This window comes from Parasteatoda tepidariorum, chromosome 3, assembly GCF_982258835.1.
Source record: "Parasteatoda tepidariorum strain Cologne lab strain chromosome 3, Ptep-v5.0, whole genome shotgun sequence".
NCBI lineage: Eukaryota > Metazoa > Arthropoda > Arachnida > Araneae > Theridiidae > Parasteatoda > Parasteatoda tepidariorum.
Window position 1 is genome coordinate 70,646,458 of NC_141757.1, and position 24,488 is coordinate 70,670,945.

At 28.7% G+C, this 24,488-nt stretch overlaps 1 protein-coding gene across 1 annotated transcript; it reads left to right on the forward strand.

Annotated features, from left to right (window-relative positions):
• Positions 1-84: 84 nt before the first annotated feature.
• MED17 (mediator complex subunit 17) lies at positions 85-24,065 on the forward strand. The gene is made up of 15 exons (XM_016069202.4): positions 85-532; positions 1,984-2,148; positions 5,890-6,025; positions 6,170-6,350; positions 6,553-6,723; positions 11,028-11,158; positions 12,151-12,222; positions 12,403-12,465; positions 14,600-14,799; positions 16,937-16,993; positions 17,889-18,026; positions 19,957-20,071; positions 21,031-21,179; positions 22,804-23,038; positions 23,789-24,065. Exons 1-14 carry the CDS (start codon positions 447-449, stop codon positions 23,015-23,017), a joined length of 1,878 nt encoding a protein of 625 aa, XP_015924688.1. The 5' UTR covers positions 85-446; the 3' UTR covers positions 23,018-23,038; positions 23,789-24,065.
• Positions 24,066-24,488: the final 423 nt, after the last annotated feature.

Sequence of the window (24,488 nt, forward strand, 5' to 3'; positions counted from 1 at the left end):
CTACTAATGTGTGTATTGTTTGTTTATATTTTAAGTTTTAAGCTTCCGGATGTCTATTTCTTTTGGGCATAAGACATGAAATGGTTTGGCTATAAATCCAGCAACAATTTTTTCGAACAAGAAATCGATCCAAGTTCAAACGGTTTAATAATTTTCATATTTAGACCATACTATTGAACAAAAACTGAAAGTTTCAATTACATTGATTCAACCGGAAGAGTTCTAAAAGTTCTCTACTACTCCACTCTACTCTTCACACTTTCTGCTTGATCGCAAACCAACAATCTTATGGAAACATAACTAAATCATTAAGTTATTAATATTTATGTCTTTCGCCAAACCTCTCATTTTTATCTTTCTGAAATATATACATGTTTATCTGTGTTTTACATTGTAAATAATTTTTTCTTATTGTGTTAAATATCGATTTCTATTACTTTCTCAAAATGTCATCTGTTCAAGTTTGCGTTGAAGCCCAACAAGAATATCAAGTACAAGAAATAACTTACGATGGTCAAGAAATCTATTCACAGTAAGAAAAATATTTTGAAGAGCGATTATTATTATTATGTTGCTTATTGTTTGCATCTATTATTTTACTAAAATATATTTAGATAATTTTATAGCTTAATTTTCCAGTATCAATATTTTTAGTGTATAGAGATTCCCCGGTTCCTTAAAATAGTAATAGAATTTTATGATTGATTGTTTATGTCTTTGAACTCATCAACCAATTAACTAAATTGGGAATTGTCAAAAATATTGATTCACTGTCTTTTTAATTATTACTTCTTACTCCATGTTTCTTTTCTTAATTAATTAAGTACACATTAAATAAATATTAGCATCAATCATGATTGAAAATATCCTGTTTGTGACTACTATCATAGTCGCCCCTAGATTTAAAAAAGAAAAAAAAAAATTAGTTGGGATTTTCTCCAAGTCTGCCTAGTAGTTATACCCATCAAGTTGGTCTGGAAAATTTTCATACCTGTACCCGCGCCTTGACACCTTCGGGACATTGTCCTGTGAAAAACTAAATTAAAAAACATCTCAGAAGGAGACTAACTTATAGGGTATAACTCATAGCGACCCCTGAGCAAATCTCAACTCATTTTTTAAAATATTTTTGCTAGTTAAGAATCCCTTTCGCACCATGGTGATTATAGCACCAGGTGTCATTATAGGATATCCTCAATTAGTCTCCTGTGCTTTTTTTTTTATTTTTAGTTTCTCGCATATCACTACCTAATTGTTGCCAAGATTTGGCAAATTTTTTGTGCATGTACTGATACCGAAATCTTCCCAAGCCTTGAAATATTTTTTATTTTTACTATTTATTTATTTCATGGAAAATTGATAAAATAAAAAGATTTCCTTAAAATATGAAAATAAAAATCATAGAATGAGCAAAATTGCTGGTTAAAATTCCTTTTGTAAATATTTTATTAATTTGTCGTATGTATAAGTACTACTTATACATACGATAAGCACTTTGCTGCCATGACATTGAATTTCGGCACATTGTGTGAAATTCATTGAGCTTATTATAATTGAAAATATTTATAATGAATTTTGTCTTGAAGTTTAAAGTTATTGAAAAAGAATATTTCGTGGCTGAATACTGAATAGTTACTTAGTACTAGTGAGCTGATATATTTTGCTATCAGAATAAGCAGTTATTTCGCAAATATTTGTTATTCTGTATTTCACCGGCGTCTCAATTCAGTGTATATCTAATTATAAAGTGCCATTTACTTTGATATTAGGCAAAACCAATAAATTTTTATTTATTTGGGAGCAGTCAAATAGCAATAAATCTATAAAAATAAAGAATTAATTTCTTTTGTAATAAGAAAAGTAATTTTAACACATTTTATTTCTTGAATATTGCTTTAAATTGTAAGTTTGTTTTTATTTCCTTTATTTTGTATAGCAGTTTATAAGCAAAGGTTATTCATATTTTGGTAAAATTTATTTTAGGCCTCTTTCTATGTCAGAAAACCTGACACGTCTTGCTCATAAAATAGATTTCGGGAAGACTGACAATGAATTACAAACAACTGAAACTGTAGAAGAAGAAAGCAAAGAATTAGCTACATTTCAAGCTTCATTGTGGCCATGGGATTCAGTTCGAACGAAACTGAGGTGAGGATGTTTATAAGGAATTTAATAATGTAAATGAATTTAATTAAACCACTTCTCATATAAATTCAAAAACTCTTAACATACTTGGTTAGATTTGTGTGCTGAATTGGTACTTTAAAAAGTTTGTTTTATTCCTTCTTTGCTGTCAATTTAAAATATTTTCCTCAAATATAATAAATTTTCTTTCATAATAAGAATTTTTTATTTAGCCTATTTATAGGACTTATATATAGTTATTTGTGAACAAAGTCATTTGAAGCTTTTTTTTATTTTTTTTGAATCTTTATGCATGATAGCAGAATTCACTTAGTCAAGATGCAGTTGCATCTTCATCACCTAATCCAAATGCAATCAGGTGGATATTATTATTGTAAAAATAAGGCTTACCCAAATATATGTATAGCAAAATTTGAATTCACAAGTTTTAAGTAGGTAAAAATTTAAAATAAAAAAGTATGTTTTGTAAATTTCATTTTAAACATATGAAACTACACTTGAAGAGGAAAATCCGTATTTAGATTAAAGCATCAAAACAACTAATCTTAAAAAAATTTATGCAGATTAAATTGAATTAATGCTTTCAACTCAATAAATGCTTCCAGCATAAATACACCAATCTAGATAAATTGTTTTCAGGCTATTATTGTCCTATTGTATTGTAACTAGAATAATGCAATGATGTATATAGCTAAATTTGCATTCACAATTATAAGGTAGATAAAAATTATACATAAGATATGCAGGGTGTTTAAATTTAATTTAAACTTATGAAATAGTATTTAAAAAAGAATAAATGCTGAAATAAAATCTTAGTTGAAGTATCTAAATAACTAAACAGAAAAAAATTGATCTTGATCAAATTTAGTTCAAAGTTAAAATAATAAATATTGCCACGATGCAGTACCGTCTTTACACATGGGCACAGCCGGGCAGTGCCCGAGGGCCCCTACCACTCAGGGGGCCCTTGAGAATCTTATTTTTTATAAATTGTATTAAAAAAAACTGAGACTAAACAAAATTACCTTTTATAATTTTTAAAATGAATATATTCTATTGTATAAAGTGTGTATTTTGTTTTCCTTTCTACAAATAGTGATTGATTATCATGCAAACGACAATAATTTGAATAGTTTATCACCAGGAAAATTTAAAAAGGCAACCAAAATCTATTTTCCTACGTCTCAATGAAATTTTTATGTGAATTCAGTTTTTTTTTTGTGACTACTAAGAACAGATTTAAATACATTTAAATCAAAATGTATTTAAATTTGTTCAAATTATTTCATATGTTAAAAATACTTTATTTTCTGTATGCGAAGTTTTTTAGTTCGATTTTAAGCAGTATGACCTGTTATAAGGTCCCAAAACATTTCTGTGCCCAGGGGCGCTGCTTGTTATTAAGACGGCCCTGCCACGATGTACTACTCTAGAATAACCAATTACAACGGAAATATTCATAAAGTATTTTTTTATAAAAATTAAATAAATTTATTTATAAAGCAAAGTTATGTAAACAAAATTATATTTTATGGAAGCAAGATAAGCATTATCTTAACTAATAAAAATGCTTACAACTTTTGATATTAAAGATTGCGTAAATGCTACAGATGTAGAAACATGTTTATAATATTGAAAATTTAAAACACTATTTCTTCAATCAGGATAGGTTTTAGAAATTTGCATATATTTCTGTATCCACTTTTGGGGCCATTCATCATAATATAAACCCAAACTACTAAAAACAACGCTATATTCAGATCAGAAGCATATATTTATTTGCTATTGCCATCACTGATTATTTGCTATTGCCATCACTGAACACTGATTATGCCAGACACTCAACTCTCTGATATGACCCATGAAACAGGAATGGATATACAAAATACAAAGAACTTCATAAGGGCAATTTTTCAATGAATTCTAAAAACAGCTAGCTTGAAAAGAGATTGTAAATTCTCTTTTAAAAAACTTGAAAAGAGATTGAAAAGACAAAAAGAACCTCTCCTATTTTCAGATATCTTTTTACCAAATTGTATAGTTCTTTATATTCAAAACATGATGTGTCTTTATCCATATCACTCAGTATAATGAAAAAAAAAATCACTGTCACTCATATAAATTGAGAACATGAACATATCGCTCCCCGGCAGGAAAAGTGGCGCGAGTCAAAAAACAGCATTTGAGAAAAATCCAGACCTGCCAACTCTCCTGCTTTTAGCAGGAGTCTCCTGCTTTTGTCTCAAATCTTCGCCCTCAGGCCTTCAGGGTGTTTTCTCCTGCTTTTTTCTATTTAGTGCAAGATAGAGGAAAAAAACAACAATTTGTGCAATTTCCTTCCCAACTTGTGCTTCAGATCATGCTGGGCATTTATTTAGAAAAACTTTGCCCCGTAACATCACTAAAAATTATGGTGAGTGTGAACCAAAACAGCAGCAATAACCAATGAAATGGCAAAATCGGAGATATCTTGGACACCATTAGGCAAAATGTTTTTTTACTTTCTATAGAAGCCAGTTTTTTTTTTAAATAATGCTAAATCAGCAACATCTGCAGTTTTAAAACAGTAGCAGTTAAAAAAAAAATTAAGAAATGCATTTATAAAGTATTGTTTTCATTATTGACATATTTTGTTAGTTTTGAACTTCTTCCTAAATTTGAAAAAATCAAAAGATATGTTTTAATATAATTCTATAGAACCTTATATTTTATAGTAAGAACATGTATCTTTATTAGTCAGTGTCAGAATCTTATTGTGGTCTATTTTATGTAATGTAAATAATATATTTTGAAATAAACTTCTTGTAGGAAGTGTGAATCAGGTTTAATTTTCAATATTGCGCTATGTCGTGATACAGAAAGAGTCTCCTGCTTTTTTATTTTCTAAGGTTGGCAGGTCTGAAAATCAACTTAAAGGATAGTATAATATTTATTCTGAAATAGCAAAATCTTGAGCACAATATAGACATGAGACACTTTTTGAGTTTGATGGGGCACTTCATGCATATTTTTTATTGACATAACCTCAAAATTGCTGTTTTTTGACTTGTATCACTTTTCTTGCCGGGATACGATATGTTGTCTAAACATATGATGTTAGAAGCAAATGAATAAATAGTAAAAGCCAGAAAGATATTCAGCCTTTAAGAGATGTGATAAATGTCATCAAACCATCCCAATCATTTTTATGATTTTGACTCAGGTGATTGTCGTGCTTACAAAAATGAGAAGAAAGTGAATGTGAAATTTTGTTACTAATTGATGACCTTCGTGGCAGTGGTATATCTTGGTCATTGCAACTCTTCCAGGGGGAAAGTATTAATTATGGGTTATCTCTACAGGGTTAAGTTGTTACAGTGTTTAGTTGTTATATCTCTACAGTGTGTAATAAGAAGACAAAAAATAAAAAGGTCACACCATGTAGCTAAAATATGCATATCTTGATGTCTACTATGAACTGCAGATGCTGTGATAATCTGCAGTAAACACTGCCTTGGTGAAAGTTTTTTTAAATTTATATTTTGTACTATCAGATACACATGTTATAAAAGTAAAAACAATCTTTTTAGCAAAAACAAGCTTGGACTTTAAAAATAGTTTTAAATAATAGTACTTTATTGATGCAATAGGTTTTAATTTCATTCCATAATTATTTCATTTAACTTTGCTTAATTTTTATTGCTTAATTTAATATTTTTTTATTTAGCTTTGCTTAATTGCTTCATATTACTTTTATTTACATAGGTCAATGTTAACAGAAGTCTGTGTTTTAGTGGATGTTTTAAATATATCAAAAGAAAAACATTATATGGTTCTTGATCCTGTCTCTCAAGATCCTCCTGATCCCAAGCCTTTTGTTGTTCTCCTTCAAAAGAAAAAAGTATATAAATAGTTTACTTAGCAATCCTTATAGTTTAAACATAATATCCTTAAATGTTGAAGTATGCTCTTTTTTAGTAGTCTTGTTATAAATTATTTGTGTTTTAATTTTTTTATTGTTCTCATTAAGGATAATTTTTTGTAGGCTTTAGCTAATGCTGCTAGTATAATTTTAAGAGGTGCTGAGCGTTTACGCGATTCCCAATGTGAAAATACTAGAAACCGTGCAATTTCTGATTTTCATCTGGAACTACTTCATATGCGACAAGTCTGGAGGTTAAAGAAAGTGGGAAATAATATTTTAGGAGACCTGAGTTATCGTAGTGGTATGTTAAAATTTCTAGTTGACATGAACTTTTTTCTTCTTCTTTTTTTGTCTAGACTATTTAGAAGAACTGATTATGAATTCATTTTAAGTTGAAAAAATTTTCTGACTAATTAGTGAAGTGAATTTTTTTTAAGTATCTCATAATTATGTTAAGGATCTTAGCAAAATTCTTATTTTTTATTGACTTTTTTCTTTTGTAGCTGGCTCTAGATTTTGGCAGTCTGGTGTCTTTGAAGTTACCAAAACAGAAACATCAGATAATGCTGTCGTACCTGTTCCTCCAAGTGTTCCATTAAGGGGCAATGCAATTAAAGTAAACTTACCAAATGAACTGGAAGGAGTCAGCTATATCCAGGTCTCTATACAAAATGGTAACTAATTTTTCATTGCATACGTTACTGTAAAAGACCAAAATTGGTGGTTGTCGATTTTCACTGATGAGTAGTCACTTTGGAAAATGTCCTAAAATATATACTAGATCTGATTTATTGATTTGATAATTACACTTGCTTAAAATTCCCTACACTGCTTTTTTTTGGAGGTCAAGTGCCACTGCCTGGTATTCTGAACACTGATGTTTTTCCTAATCTATCCTAATCAGATATTAAAATATCAACAAATAAATTAGTACCAAATCATAAATAACAAATATTTCGGGCATTCACCAAAGCGGCTCTGATTCTTGACATTCAAGGACAAAAGTTGACATTCTTTAGATTACTGTCATTCAAGTTAACATATATATCTTACTATATATAAAATTTTAATGATGGTGTCGCAGTTTTCCATTGTTGTCGGTGCATTTTTATTGGCCAGAAAATCACGTGGTGTGATCCAGTTTTTCCTCATTCGTCTCCTTATTGTTTTGGTTGTAGTCAGCATAAAATCAATAAAAGTCATGCTTTTCTATAAATATTTTTGAATCCCTAACTTAAAGTTATTTTCCTGTACTGCTATTATTACACTTTTAATTCAAGAGTTTAAAACTAAGAGAATTGCTGTTTTTTTATTAGTATTATAATGTAAATCTGCCTTACATTTTAAGATAAAGTTATTTAGAAAGGTGGTCTAACAATTATTATTTTTGAGTAAATAACATTAATATACTGTTATAAATTACAGTTAAAGAGATCTGTTAAATGATTTAGAACTTAAGGATCAGCTTCATGCACAATGAGATGCAGGCAAAAAAAAAAGTATTTAATATATCCTACCATTTGGTAAGTGAAAATATTAAATTAAGGATGTGAACTCATCAAATTTGTTTCAACAATATAACGTTATAACAACATAAATGTTATTTAAAAAAATGATTACTTAGAAAAATCACTTCTGTTTACCAATAGATCTAAATATCTAATATATATAATTCTCTTACGTGGCTCCCAAATTTTGGCTGTATTTCTTTTCCGCCGGTGGCAACGTTTGCTCTGTTTTGCTTACGCTACTATTTCTGTTACACGGCGAATCGACCCATGATTGCCGCTAAAAATGTCACATGCCAAATCTATCTGAGGTGACTCAACATATAGCGCTTTTAAAAACGGAAACTGAAATAACCAGAGAGCATCAGCTGCGGCAATCTCATACTCTTAAGCTAGGCAGGAGTGAGTAGTCTTTGTCGATAGATCTCTATTTTAGTATTTTGTCGAAAGCGCTTTTTTTCACGAATTTATACATTATGAATTTATTTGACGATTTTTGATTTACATCACGAATTATACTATAGCACATTTCTAATAGGTTTAACGAATTACATGTCATTTATTTGAATTCAAATTTATTTTAATGACTTAGTATTTACTAAAAAGATGTAATTTTTTTTATATGGATTTGTATGATTGTTTTGAATTCTTAGAATTGTGTGCATTTGCAATGTACCTAAGTTAGTAGCGAGCGAAGTGATCTTGGTACTCGAAGCAAACCATATAAGATTGTGTAGCAATTTTCGGGGGTTGACGAGCGTTAGCGAGCAGGGGGCGCAGCCCACTAGTATATATATATATTTTAATTGTTTTCTTAAAAACAAATTTCATTTTAATATATATATATATATATATATATAAAAATTATAAATATTCTGTGAAACTCAATGCCAAAGACAGTGGCAAGCAGCACTGATTAATAAATAGTTAGCTGGAAGCACCAAATGATCAGTGTGTTTATAAGCATGGCAATCAATGAAAGTAAGATGTATTAAAATTACAAAACTTAAATCATTTAAAAAAAAAAAAAAACTTAAATAATTCAAATAAAATAATTTGAAACTTTCAGCAAATTTTATCCTGTATCAGGCTAAATTACTTGAAAATTCAAATTACTCATCCATGTACTTCCTTCCAAAAAATGGTATACATAAGAAAATCATGAAGAATTTTTTTTGTGTGAATTGAGATAAAGTGTTTAGATGAAAATTAATCTGAAAATTAACAAAAAAATAATTTCTTTTTTAGTTTAGATTGCTGATTTAAAGCTAGATTTGTTATAAAGCATGAATGCACTAGAATAACAAATCTAACTTTTACTTACACTTTAAAGGGAGCTTGTAAATACATCTCTGTACATTCAATTAAAAAATTTTAGTTTTAATTTTTTTTCTTTTTAAATTTTCTCTGGGATCCTTCTTTTTACAAACAATTATCTGAGCTACTCTAATACTGTAATCTAAAATGCAATTTAAATAACTATGAAAATATTACTATCTTCTTTAAAATTTGAATATCTTGATTTCATATAAAGTAATATTTATTTAAAATAATCATTTTTTTTAACATGTATGGTTTTTTCCCTTTTTTGAATTTATTGATATGGTAGTAGTAGAACCTTATTTACATCACACTAAAGCTGCACAATGTGATATTGGCAACTGTCTATCCCTGAATAATATTTGAAGACATACCATTACAATCTTGACCTTATGCTGATTGTATTTCCCCCTTCCCCGCCTACGGTAGCCTGTGCGGCGACCTTAATGGGCTATTAGGAACTGTCTAGGAAATATTCCTGATGAATATCTTATGATGTACCATTCCGCGCTGGGCTCGTGTCCGAGCCACGTCGGCCGTATTGTAAAGTGACTGATGCACATTAAATCTGTCGTGTCGCAAAAGTCCTCCATGTTCCCATAACAAATCAAAACCTCTGGTGGTACTGGATTAGAGATCGATCATTCTCTGGTTCAGGTCAAAATTACGATCTGTGGATGAATGAATGGATGTATGAATGAGTTCGCCCTGTAAACGGGTGAGACGTATGGTGTGGCAGAAGTCGAATTCTTATCCATTGATGGCGCCACTGAAAAACAAGAAACGCACATTCTGCTTTAAATTACTCGGTTTCACCAAGCAGGCTTGCCCGTATGTCAAGTAGCATTAGAAACAACAACACCATTACAATCTTGATCTTCTGCTGAGAGTATGCCCCTACCCCACTGTTTACGGTAGCCTGATGACCTATGTGCACTTAATGTATGATGAGCACTTAAATGTAGAATAGTTAAATGTGGACAGATATTGCACACCCTCAGCCCTTTTGTGGGCTACTCGGAACCATGTCTTACAATCAGTCCATTGTTCGATGCTACTGATGAGAAATCGAAGAAATTTTAAACTAATCACATGGAACTGAGAACATTAAAAATTAACTTGATGAGCACACTTCCAACCATTGTGGTTCAACTGAGGATCGATAATTAATTTAAAGCCTTAAAAATGCCTAGTAGTTAAAATTATTTGCATATTCAGTCCTTATAGGATCCTAAGATTTCAACAGTCTCCTTCATTTTAGTTTTTGTTCTTAAAGTTACATTTCTTCTTTTTTTTATTTCTTGGAAATTACTATAATATTTTGTGAATTATTATGTGTAATTTTTTTGTTTTTTGGAAATTGCTGTAATATTTTGTGAATTATTATTTGTAATTTTTTATTTTCGAAAGTTTCGACTTTCGTTTACGTTAAACATAAAAGCTAAGGGGGGAAAAAAACAAAATAGGTTAATTGAGATTACATAATAATTTTTTTTCTTTGTAGGTACAAAAAAAAAAAAAAAAAAAAAATCAGAAATATATGTATATATTTTTTATTATTTGTGTTAATATCTTAATTGTTTCAAGTTTAGCAAATTGTATAACTCTAGAAATGACAGTCCTAGAAGTAAAAGTTCAAAAAATAGAGATATCACCATTTAATTGTGCCACATAAGGGAAGTAGAGAATACTGAAAGTACTAGTGATAAGATGCGCATGGTCAGTGATAAGACGTGCATTACTTGCTCTTTTTGTTAATATTACTCATTAACAAAATGAGTAATAGTTATTAAAAAGATAATTAAAATGGTTGTTAACAAATAATAACAATATACATTTAAACATTAAATAAAAGTATCCTTGCTATCTACATTTTTAAAAAAAAATGTTGACCTAGAGCTCAAAAGGAGTGAATGGAAAATGATGCTAAGTACAAGTAAATCACAGTTTTTTTCTTATCTGGTCTCCTGGGCTATTTCCTTCATTGAACTTACTGCATTTTTCAAATTAATTCTCCAATTACTATAACTCTCTTAATTATAATTTTTTTACTACTGCATTGATTCTTGTAATTAAGAAAATATTTTCATGATTTTATACTTTTGTAAAAACATTACTATTTTATTTTAATATCTAATGGTATTTTCTAGATACTGAAACAATTGCGAGCGGGGAACTCACTATTCCTGTTACACCGAATAGCCTTGCACCTGATATTAATTGGCAACAAAAGCTAGAAGCTGCCCAAAATGTGTTATTTTGTAAAGAGCTTTTTTCTCAAGTGAGTGAAATATTTGTGAACTGAAATTATATGCAGTTTCTCATTAATGTTGTTATATTCTCATTATTATTGTTTAAATGTTGCAGATTTTCTTCTTAAAAGTTGAAAGATTGTATTTTGAAATTTAAATTAATAATAAAGAACTAGAAATCTTTGCAAATATTGACATACAATTTTAAATATAACTTGTTACCTCCTTAACTGGTCAAGGTCCGACTGGTCTACTTTGAGTAGCACGTGCATTGTACAGGCGTACCAGTTGAGGGGTTAGGTGTCTAACTGTCAAAAGTGTTAATGAGGGAAACAATACATTTTTCAAGGAAATCTTATTTTTTAAATTTAATAAAATTAGGAAGTTTTCCTTTCCAGGAAAGAATGTAAATAAAATAAATAAAATTCCTCTTACTCTTAAATATGAATTGAATATCATTACTTATATTAAAAATGAATATCTTCTTGATGGTTTTCAAATGGTTAAATTTTAATCCTAATAACCTGAAATGAATATCTTCTTTATGGTCTTCAAATGGTTGTAATTCTGCCTAATAACCTTAAATAATATTCGATAATTGATGCCTTTCTTGTAAGTTCATTAGTCATATGACTCAATCACAGGTATATTTTGCAGTTTTTACTATATTTAAGGAAATTGATCTTTTAAAATGAAACAAAGTTTACATTTAATCTAAAGTAGAAACTTAAAATTGCATATATCTTATAGCAAATCCTTTTTATAAATTCCTATTTGGAATAAATTTTTTAAAATTTTTAGATTAATGTGTGTTTATATTCACAATACACAGAATGACATGGCACTTGTCAGTTGACTTCAATCAAAAAATGAAGCGTATTCAATAAGTATATAACATCTAATTTTTTTAACAATACTTTTTCTTAGCAGAAATTCTAATTTTAATTTACTTTTATTAAAGATAATAATATTTATATGATTTAAAAAAGTGCTAAAATTTTCTATTTGTATATTTGTCTAGCTTGCGAGTGAAGCTGTTCAAATGCAGTCGAGTATCCCAAATTTGGTTGTTGGTAATCAAATAACTACCTCAGTAAGTATCTAACCTCTGCAACTCAAAATCAAGATAAAATATTTGATATTGGTATTGTAGTATATTCTTTTTTTTGTTTATAATATTTTTTGACCATAAATTATTTGCTTAGACTATATTAAGCATGTTATATGACCTAATGCCAACAATATGTTTATTGCTATTATAAAAATATTGCAGCTTTTCCCTGGTGTTCAGCTTAGCATTGGGTTGTGTCACACAAGTGTTCAAGATAGAGTGAAGGTATGTCACACCAGCTTTATTACTTTATTATCTGTAGTTATTTTTCTTTATGTACTGTAATAAGCTGAATTGTTATTGTCACTAACAAATATTTTACCTTATTTATGCTTAACTTTTAATTTGAAATTAAAATTTTAATTGAAATTTACTATTCAAGTGAATTAATTGAATGGTTATCAATGAGATAAATTTTGAGACCATTCAGCACTTGATAACACTGGAAATTTTTTTGTTTTTGTCACATTAAATTTTATCTAATTGATCTTAGATATTTTCACGTCACTGATTTTAAATACTGTAATCGGTTTCTCTCTCCAAGCTACAGTTTTTTTAATTTTTATCTATTCTTTGTCGAAATGTACAAGTTTAAAAGCCTTATGTGTAGTAGGGGTAGCATAAAAGTTGCAACTAACTTTTAGGGGAGTTAGGATACATCATCAGGATTAAAATTGTATGGTAATCCAAGACCAGAAATGTCATCATACACTGCTAGGGATGTTTTCCTATTACAAATTGTTTCTTTGTATGTTTCTGAATAGGTCATAATAGGGAAACGCCACACACGACGGCATTTCCTGGCATGGGTTTCTGTACAATTTTAATTCCGATGATGTGTTTTAACTCCTCTAGAAGTTTGATGCAACATTTATACAACCCTCTGTAATATATAATGTTTTTAAAAAACTTGTACATTTCGACCAGAAATGGTCTAAAAATTTCATTAAAAAAAAAATCTGTAGCTTTGGAAGCAAAACTAATTTTATATTCGATATCCCCACACCAGAATTTGGCAAGATCAAATATTTGTTTAAATGCAATAAAGAATTTGTTCCCTTGTGAAATTCATATTACTAAAAGTATATTTCATAAATTATGATACTTTCTTAAGCTCTAATTTTAATTGTTCTAAATTTTTGAAATTTGTTCCGTAAAATAATTTTAAAATTTATTATATTTTATATGTTATTTTACTTGACTATAAAAGTAATTTTTAAATTTCTTAATTAAAGCTGCATTGAATGGTTAGTAAAATAAAGGAAAATCCTTGAAAAATAAATTTTTAAAATGTAACAATTCCTTACTGTGTTCAAATTTTTCTTATATATCTTTGAGTGAGTCAACTAAGTTTTGTACGCTTATATTATGTTCAATGTTTGTAGATATTAATATGTTTTTTTTTCTTCTAAATGGAATTTTTAAAATTGGCTTTCATAATTTTCAAGTTCTGCTCAACAAAGTATCTTACTTTTGGCACAAAATGTTTGTTATAACTGCAACTAGAGACAAATTAAAATCATAAATTTTATTCATTTTTATATTGTTTCAAACGACAGAAAAAAAGTCTTTTTCTTAGTCACTAGAACCTGTTGCAAACTAAAGCTCTCTTAATCATGTTCTATCCAAAGCAGTGCTCCTCCAGTTTCTCTGTTAATTGATTTTTATGTCATTTTTAACTGAATCAAGTCGCCCAAGTAGTTGTCATTCTCGCTTTAGTTACTACAGGCTTCAAAAGTGTGTGCTTTATCTGATGGTTGGATTCATCCATTGATAATATATAATTTGTCATCGCTAACATATTCTATGGCTTTTTGGGAAACCCACAATATCAGGCTGTCTTTCTTTATCTGGTTGACTGCCAGATTTGGTAAATTTCATTATTATATATTAATTTCTCTACATCATTCTCACGAATTGCTTCAAATATTTTATATTTTGCATTAAAAGATGTTTTTAATGAATTTCATCATTATGAAACATTAACAGTCGTATAGTATAATAGGTCAAAGTTGTGTTATTTAGATACTTAATTTGGTCTTACGATATATGTTTTGGTGTTGATTTAGTAGTGTAATTTTCTTACCTCAAAATTTCTGCAGATTTTCAAGACCATATTAGCATATATTTGCCAATAAAAGTTCAAATACTCAAAATTTCTTCTGGAAGAAAAAAGAAATAAGTGTGTTGAATCGAAGTTTGGTATGCTAATCATATTGTCATAATGTCAAATTTTCTATGGAATAATCAGGAAATCAACAATTTCTATGCATTTGAAAATTTGTGAGACATTTGATGTAAATACCACAATAATTTTTATTTCTTCTACATTGTTTAATTTTGAATTATTTATTTTCAGCCAGCCCCTGGGACTCAAAGTAATGAGCACAAACCAGTTCTAGAACATTCACTTCATCAGCTGTTGCGAGAATTACACTATAATGCAATCCATCACCCTATGCCTCACCCAACTACTTCATCCCTTGGTATTAGTAAGCGCAGAAGGTTAGCTGGACCTGAAGCATCAGACATTGAAACAATTCGACGATCAATTGAATAGTATGTTTCAGTCAAACAGTATTTCTTTAGTTATTTTTAGTATTTAATCAATGTAAAACCAGTACTGAAATTGTAACTTCTGTCTGTACTTTGAGGTGGGTACATTATTATGTCTTCTTTTTCAAAAAGCAAATTTTAGCTAAATTCATATACTATTTAATAACTAGTTAGTTTTTTAAAGTTATAATCAGTTTGATTAAATTATTTTACTTAATAGTTTAAAATCAAGTAATAATTATTATTTTCTCTAAAATTTTATATTCTGCTGACTGATTTCGGCTTCATGCAATTATACAGTTTCTTCAATGACTTAACCTTTGCTGTGAAAAAGACCTTATTTTATTTTAATTTTTTAAATAGTTTTATCTGTATGGCAAGGGTTCCCCCAAATTTTACAGAGTTTTGACATCTTTAAGGAAATTAGATTTTTTTCAAATTACTAGCAGGGGTCTGTCCAGACATTTTGTGAAAGGTCCGTTTTTCGTGAAATTGTGAAAAAATTACTCACTTTCTTTCATCCAGGGTCCGCTTTTATGAATTTGTGCAAATAGGGTCCGTTATTGCAAAAAAAAACTTTTTCAAGGAGTTTTTAAATTGTAAAGACATACAAGATTATGCTCAACACTGTAAAATTATAATTAAAGAAATTAAATTTTAAAAAATAAACAACAATTGCTGCTTCTAAATTAGAGATGCAACATACAAATATTTGGCATTTAGCCTATATTGCTGAACGCAGAATATTCATTTCGGACGAATAATGGAAGAATCGTCTGCCGAAGACAAAACTTTATTCGTTTACATCCATCTTTTTTGTTTTCTGCCCTGGAAAGGGTTTATTCGATTAACAAAATAATAATGAAGATAAACAAATTTGTGAAGGGTCCGATTAAAAGAAAAATCATTTTGTGAAGGGTCCGTTTTTAAGTTAAAATATTTTGAGAAGGGTCAGTTTTTATAAAAAGATATTTTGTGAAGGGTCCGTTAACGGACCCAAATTTCTTCTAAACAGACCCCTGACTAGTATATTATATGTATTGTATATATAATTTACTACTGTACTTCTGTAGTACATTTTATATAATAATTCATTTTTATTGGATTGTAATAAAAAGTGGTTAGAATGAAAGCTAAATTAATAAAAGTCATATTTATATTTCTGGCTGTGGCAGAAATTGTATATAATAAGAAACACTAAACACACATTATTTAGGTATGAACTCTGTACTAGCCTTAAGATTTGACTTATAATAGTAACTTATTTATAGTGTTAAAATTGAGTACTTGAACTTCAAGAAGAAGATCACAGGTATCCACACATGTGACTTATGACGTCAGCTCTAGCTTATCATTTATAAGCAAAATGGCATGTTAAATTTATGCTAAGTTTCTCCACATAAGTTAGAATGTTAACATGAAGTTATTTAAATACACTGCCATATCATACGTCCGATTTGTTAAAATGTAATCCCTTCTAATCTACATCTTTTACTTAAATTAGATTTATTATTTGTTTATGTATTTTATTGTTATCGTGATATATATTTGTGTCGTGTACTTGGTAACTTCGATGCCTAATTAGTTTGTTTACGTTCCATATGGCTCTGTGCCTGTCAGGAAATATATAGAGAATTTTTTTTTAATTTTTGTGCAAAAGTATAGAATATGTCACTTAAGAGAAATGATACTTGACGGGCTTGGCTTACTCGAAATTGAATGGAAAGAACAGTTGCTAACATTAAAAAAATGCCACGTTTCAACAACCAATCAGGATCAAGATATCCACACTACATCACTTGTAGGTGTCCCATTGATGTCAATTTGATAGTGCAACATTTCCATTTATTTTGTTGGTATGCTCAATACATTAAAAACTAACTTACCGTATTTTTAATGTGTAGTTTTAAAGCAATTATCCTATTGATCTCCCCTTTTTTTCGAATTTTTTTTTTGCCTTGTGGAATTTAAATATTGTTTCAGTTTGACATACCGCTACTTCTCATTCTTACACCATTCAACCTTTATATTCAATTAAATTCCACATTGATTCATTTGTTGTCTAGGGCTCATAAATGTTTTAATATGATTTTGGTTTAAACCCTTCATTAATATTCATTAGTTATTTTTCAATTTTCAGTGAAAGTTTACTAGATCAGATTATAAAGCAAACTCGTCATGTTGTCCTTCGTTTAAGGTAAGTAATACTTGTTTTGATTATAAAAGATATATATTTATTGAAATAAACCATTTTAATTCTTTATTTTAGTATGTCTTTTTATTCGATACTAAAATATACTATCTTATATCAAAGTCTACGAAATTGTTTGAAATTCAAAATATTTCGCATCAAAAACGCTTACAAAAGCAGGAAATTTCCGCTCTACTCTTATAAACATCATGTGTCAAAGGACTCTAGATGTGTTGCAGAATGTGGATTTTAATTTTTTTCGTAAAATTTTTTAAAAAGAGTAGAATTTCGAATTCTTTAGAGACGATTTTTATGTGACACACAGCAGAAAAGGATCATGTCGAATCTTTATGTGGGGATGAGGCGTTCAAATGATTGCAATACTAACGTTATTGATTCAGACACTGATGATGTTTTTGAATCTTTAAATTTGTCTTTTTATGTTATATTTTAAAAGTTTTCATTGTGTTATATTTTATGAAATACTTTTGAATAAATCATCTTAACTTTTGCTTTTCTTAATTTTTTTATGAATATAACATAAAATATTATTTCTAAAATTTGATGAGGGGATAATGAAAAATTAATTGTTTATAACATATTAAAAATAGTTATATAAAGATTCTAATTGATACAGTTATTCACATCTATTTCCTAGTTTTTGATGCATCAATATTTCACAATCAATGAATGACCAGCTTTATTATCAAAGTATAAGTGAACCCTCTGATTTTCGTAAAATTTTAGGGGTTTGAAAAGCTGACTGAAATGCATACTGTAATTTAAAAGTGTTGTTAAGATTATGCCTGTTCATTGTATTTCTTTCATGAGTAAAGTTATTTTATTTAATTAAGCTTTTTTCTAACAAATGCCACATTACAAATTTCTATTCATCTTTCAGAACTATGTACATAATTGATACATTTGCGTGCGAAATAAAAGATCCTTTGATAGTAGCCCACTGGCTGTGTTTAAATAGCCCAACTTTAAGCAGTGTTAAGATCAATATTATGACTTATGGATACGAAACTATGTGCAGGTAATGATTAGTTTTTAGTTTAGTTTACTACTACTTATATTATGCCTAATCTATTTTATAGAGTACTAATGAAATACTTATTTTGAGTTTTAATGCTTCCCACACTATTGTTTTTGTAAAATAATTATAATATATTTTATTACAAAATATAACATGTTAGTTTTAACACTTTCCGACGCCTTGTGCTCAGTCGATCATTCCTTTCAAAACATCAGAAATGTAAAACTGTTTGTTCCTAGATGTTCCACTTTTTTTTTGTAACCACCATTCAGTTAGCAACATAGTGTTGAAGTGTATTTCTTTATGAAAAATATACTATTTACAATTGCTAATGAATGGGTAAACATTAAATAATTTTTTTTTAACAGATAAAAAAGCATTTAGTTTTATCATTATTTTCCTCAGAGTGAGGTGGGTGAGTATTTTGACCACCTAAATCACTCGAACTATAGTTTTCCATTAAGCTATTTAGAGAAAATCTCTTCTGCTATCTTCACATTCTACCTCTTTATAATCATCATAATTTTTTTTTTCGTTATCTGGGAATTACTTTAACTGTCAGCTTAATGCAAATTATTGATAGTTAAAGAATCAAAAACAAAAAAAAAATTAAGGAAATTTTTTATAGTTCTATAAATTCAATGCATCAGTGGAATTTTTAGATGTTCTAAGATTCTTGTTTGATTTTAATTAATTGTACTTAATGCATGAAAAAGAATACAGTGATTAGAGTTTAGATTAGTTTGAATTTAGTATTTGGAATAAAATTTTTTATTTGCAAGTAAATGTAAATCATTTTAATTTTTGTTAGAAGTAATGTAAAAAAATATTAATTTTAGGAACAGCGAAATATTACAAAACTCTCTTTATTTGTAGTGTTTTCTTTTTAAAAATATCTGATTATTACATTTTTAAACACACATCTGGCTTCCACTTCTGGGAAGAAAGTTTTTTTTCTTGATACACTGAAAATGTTTTTAAAGTATTATGATTATTTGACTGTTACCCAATGTAAGGTTTATCAAAATTACTATCAGAATTTTAATAAATATCCCTGTGGTTAAAAAAAGACTATGTCTTGTTTTGAAAACAAATATTCCAGAGGATTTTGAAAAAAAAAAAATACATGGCTGTTTGCTTATCAAGCAACTGTGTTTGTAATGCACACTTAGATATTATCAAATCTTTTTTTTAAAAAATTTAAACTGAACCTTCTGTTTTCATGTAATCTATTTCATCGACCTATTTTTTGTCTTATTGAGCTATAAGACAATTCTGCGTATTTGTCAATTATTTAATTTATGTTAAAGTAATTATTTTACAAATTCTAAATGTATTCATATTTAATTTTGCAGTCACATTGAAAAAGCTTTTGTTATTTGTTGAATTATTTCTGTTACTATTTTTTGTATGTTACAATTAATATTTATTTTCACTTAGAGTCATAAAACTTTCCTAAGGAACATATTTTTTAATTTGAAAGATTTTAAAATAAATTTTTTAAACAAGGATTCAATGTGTGTATAGAAAAAATGAGTATAATTAAGATTTTCATCAATTTTATTATTAGCACTAATGCAGTTGTTTGTTACAAACTATTACATTATTTAAATCAAAAAGGCTTATGAAATTGCTTACACATTACAAAAGTTTTTGTTGTTGTTTCAGCCACTTTATACAAAATTTTCATGTTATTTATACTATTTTTCTGTGCTCTAAGGCAAACTTTTGCTTACAAAGCTTCACCAACTTTTTATCTTTAAGAAATTCAGTTTAATTTATAAACATTTATTTGTAAAAAGTAACTGCAACATCAAACTGATTGATTTGATTTTTTCATTTAATATTAAAGATTTATTGCTAATCTTTATTTGTCTCTATTTTAGCTTAAAGTATTACATTTGATTCATTTTCACATTTCTTTTGACAGAACACCTCTTGTTATACATGTAGAAGAAAAAAATCTGAAAGCTATTTGTAGGGATGGACGAACAATGATGCTTTCATATGAGGCACAAGAGCTCCGATATTTATTAATGTGCCAGGTGGGAAATTTCTTTTTGATTATTACATATTTTACTTTGTATTATATGTTAGTAAAATTTTAAAAAGTCATTTTACGATTATTAATCTATGGATGTTAAATTTTCTGTTGAAAATATGACTACTTTTTCATTTTGTTAGGTCTGCATCTGAATTTTAAGAAATTTTTTTACTTTTTTGCAAATAAAAATACATAAAGAGTATAATTTCAATAGTAGCACTTAACGAAAATGATGACTAGACTTTTTTAGTTTTTAAATGTGAAGTGCGTACGTTTGTTTTTTCCTCTGGATTTTTATCCTTCAGTTATTTTATAAGTTTTTCTTCACTGCATATTTGCAAAATAAATACCGTATATCAAAGTGTATAAGTTGACCCCCTATTTTTGATTACAAAATGGCAAATTTTTGGTATAAAAATTTTTAAAATTAAAAACATATATCTCCATAAAATTTACAATTTTTGAATATAGTCATTAGGTTGCCTGCTTTACTGAAATGGTCATAATCTCTATTATATCGTGATTATATGGAGTTCAACCTTAAATGCCTATTTATCAGATGTTCTAGTAATTCTGGAATAGGTTGCTCTTCTGAAAAATTTGTTGGTTACAATTTTATAGAAATTCCCAGGAATTCATTGAGTTAAAATTTATATTAGGTTTTTCTTATCTTTGAATATAATCTGCTGTGCCGACCGGCCTGGGTAGGGGTTAGGGAACTGCCCTTGCATCAGAAAGGTTCTGGGTTCAAATCCCGAGCAAGGCATGGATGTTCTTACCTTCTCTGTACTATCTGTCCTTACTGTGGGAGCAACGTTGGCTCACCTAATATGGTGCTCCTGAAAGAGTGGCCAACAAATGAGTTTGTCACACACAAAATAATTTTTTTAATTGTCTCTCATGCACATTCTTTTGTGTTTCTTGTAGTTCTAAAATTAATATTTTGTATTTTTGATTTAGGCTTCTCAACATCAAGTTATTGCTGCTCAAGCTTTAGCGAAATTGATGGGCTGGAAAGTGCTATCTTCTGGTATTAATTTAGGTGTTGGAAGTGTAGAACCAACAGGAAATGCTTCTTCTGTTCTAATGACTTCTCCTACTGGTGATAGGTGAGAGTGTAACATTATAATAAAATAAACTATTTCACTTGTCAGAATATAAAGCTAATTTTAATAAATTTTATTATAGAATATATGTTGCATTCATAGAATTTATGCATGCAATACATAAAGTTTAAACATTATTGACTAATTTTTATTGCACATTATGAATAGCTGGATCACAATTAAAAATTTTTGCCAAAACAATGTACAGAGCTGCCTAGTATTAAGCTTTTTTCAAAACATTTAATCGAGTAACCGAAGCTTACAGAATTTTTGGTAATTTTGCAACGTTTTAAAGAGAGTTGGAACAAAGTGATATCTCGTATGAAATTTTGAATAATTTATATGTAGTGGTGGGGAAAATAACTTTAAATCAAATTTTCAAACTAAAAAAACATATATTAAAACATCAACTTATCTATGACTGGAAGAAATTTTCTCAAAAAAAGTTTGCAGCTCTGAATGTATACAAACTGATAAAACAAAATCTTAAAAAAATGCTTTTGCCTTTCGAAATTTTTTGATTTTATTTTCTCATGTTAAACCGACACATCACTATTAAATTTTTAGGAATGCATACTCTAGTTATTATTGTAAAATTTTGTCATTCTGTAGTGGCATGTTAGAAATTCTTGGTATATACACTAGAATACTGATTATTAGAAATGTGCATTTCTAGTTCTATAAAAAGACTGATTTTATGTGACAAAAAAATTTGCCATTAACATAACCACTGAAAAGTTTAACCTATTGCAAAAGAAAAAACATTCTTGATTTAAAATAGATGACAAGCTTTTGTCATTGTTTTTAACTGACGGTGCTCATATAGGGTAGAATCATTTGTTACATAACATGTTAACTTGATTTATAATTGATGCTTGTGGGTGTTAAGGAGACAGTTACACTTTTTTCCTCTGTATGTGCCTGCTCTTGTTATGAAACTCAAGACTGATCTAAAAAAGCCCTATTACAGACTAAATTAAGACTGAGTGTGAGTCCCGGATTTTTCACATAAAAAAAACTGGTGCTATTCAATGTGAAAGTAGTGCTTATCAGGAAAATTTCAACACAGTTTTTTTGCAGGAGCTTAATACTTGAAAGGTTAATAGCAAGAAATAGGCTTGAGTGATAAAAAAAATCAGTTTGTACTAGAGTTATTTTTTTCTGTTGCTTTATATATTTTCTTCTGGTGGCTAAGGGGAAAGAGCACTTGCTTTCCAATGAGATGCCTCAGGTTCATATTCCAGCAGCTGGTTGATATGAATTCTGCTCCCAGCGTGCACTGGCCACAGTAATGATGAAAAATATCCTCAGTGCTAAATGGATCATGGGTTAGAATCCCTTTGCTATCGGGCTAACTGTGATTGGTTTTCCAATGCTAGTTAGTTTCATTAAAGTCCTCCCTGAAGGCTAGTTTGTCCTAATACTTGATCGAGGAGTTCCCTTGTCCTCTGGGTAGGGTTCAAAATTACAAGGCTATGGAGTTGAACAGTGATAGTCATAAACTCAGAATTGGATTGGTTGTTCAATGCGGGTTATAAAATAGAATATTTAAGCTTATTTGAAAAGTAAGAAATCAAAAATTTTTCTACAGAAATTTAAGTATATTAAATTTTTCTTTCATTTCTAGGGTCATTGCTCTTCGATGCAGTCCGAAAAATGGCATTCATGTCAGTGTTTCGTTTTCTCCACAAACTACAGACTTTTATCCCAGTACATTAGTACGAGACAGAAAATGGCAAAACTTATCTGGGAGCTTCAGAGAAGTCATTTTAGAAAAAATGGAAGGAAAAAACTTCTTAAACAAATTAGAGCACTTAATGGCAGCACTAACTCCTTGTTGAGTTTTTTTTTTTTTTCATAAAGTAAGTAATTATTATTTTAGTATTGTGTAATTTGATTGTATATTTTATGTATTGAGTCCTTTTAAAAAAGTATTTGGGACAACTCATTCCCAAAATTAAAAATTTACTATGAGCTTCTAATTTATCAACTGATTTTGTATTGTAAACTACAGGTAATTTGACATTATTTATCGAACCATAACATTGTTTTTTTTTTGGGGGGGGGGCAAACATAGATGTAATAATTGATATCACAGTTACTGCTCAAATCATTAAACGAATTCTTAATCGTGTTTGGTTCTTTTAAAGTAGAAACAATTTCTTTACAATTGAGTCTTTTAATTACCACCAAAACAAAACTGCCATAAATGTGGTGTCTCTATTTTCCAATCTAAAACATTTCAACCCATCAAGCCGTAAGTATTGGAGAAAATTTGTGTAGAATTTTCTCTTGTGTGCAATAGATTTCCATAGAAGTAACATGAAGTGGGAGAGTAGTTTGAAATCTATGTAAATAATAGATTAATGCTCTAGTCGTCAACATTTGAAATGAGCGAGGTACTGTATAAAAGAAAAATCTGAAATTTCAGCAACTTCTAAATTACCGGAGAAAGCTTATTAGAAATTTCTGGCTTTTTGTCCCTTCAAAAACTGATACTTACCACTGACTTAGTGTTAACATTGTATTAATTAGTTTAGGAAAGAACCTATTTCACTAGTAGTCAACTAAAATCTTACATATTTAACTAATAGTCAATATTTTCTTTTTAGGGTGGTGTAAACATCCATTGCAGTTGCTGATAATCAGCAGGTTCAAAACATTTTATAGAGTTTAAGACAATTTTATCACTGATTTGAATGCATCGTCATATGCATATTGTATATTCAGTGAAACCTATACATGTAAGAATTTTAAAATTTATTACTTTTCATAAGCATGTTAATGAAAAGTAACACCATATTTGCAGCAGTATCTTTAAAATGACTGCAATGTAATTTTTCATAGTGAATGTAAATGTATGTAAATAAAATTTCATTATATTTTTCAGGTTTCTTATTAATTTGTGATTAATTTAAGTATGCATTGAATTCAAATCGTTCAAATGTAACTGTTTTTCCCCCTCCTTTTTAAAAAGGATTCTTTATTTGTACTTAACTGTTTACTGCATGTGCTAAATTGTATTATTTGACTTAGCTATAAACTAAGCACAGAACAGACAAAAAAAAAAATATTTATTTGATCTCACAGCACTGTAAACCAGTATTACCTGAAGAATATAAAATCACTGAGAAGTTTTGTTGAAGAAAGAAAACTAGGATGCAGAATTACTAGGATGTTTAACATTCATGATTTAAAATTTGTTACTGCATTTTTTTGAAAGAAAAAAATTAACGAAGAGTTTTTCTATTTTTGTTCTTTAAATACATTTGATCAATTCAATATAACTTTGTTAAAAATTATATGTGTACA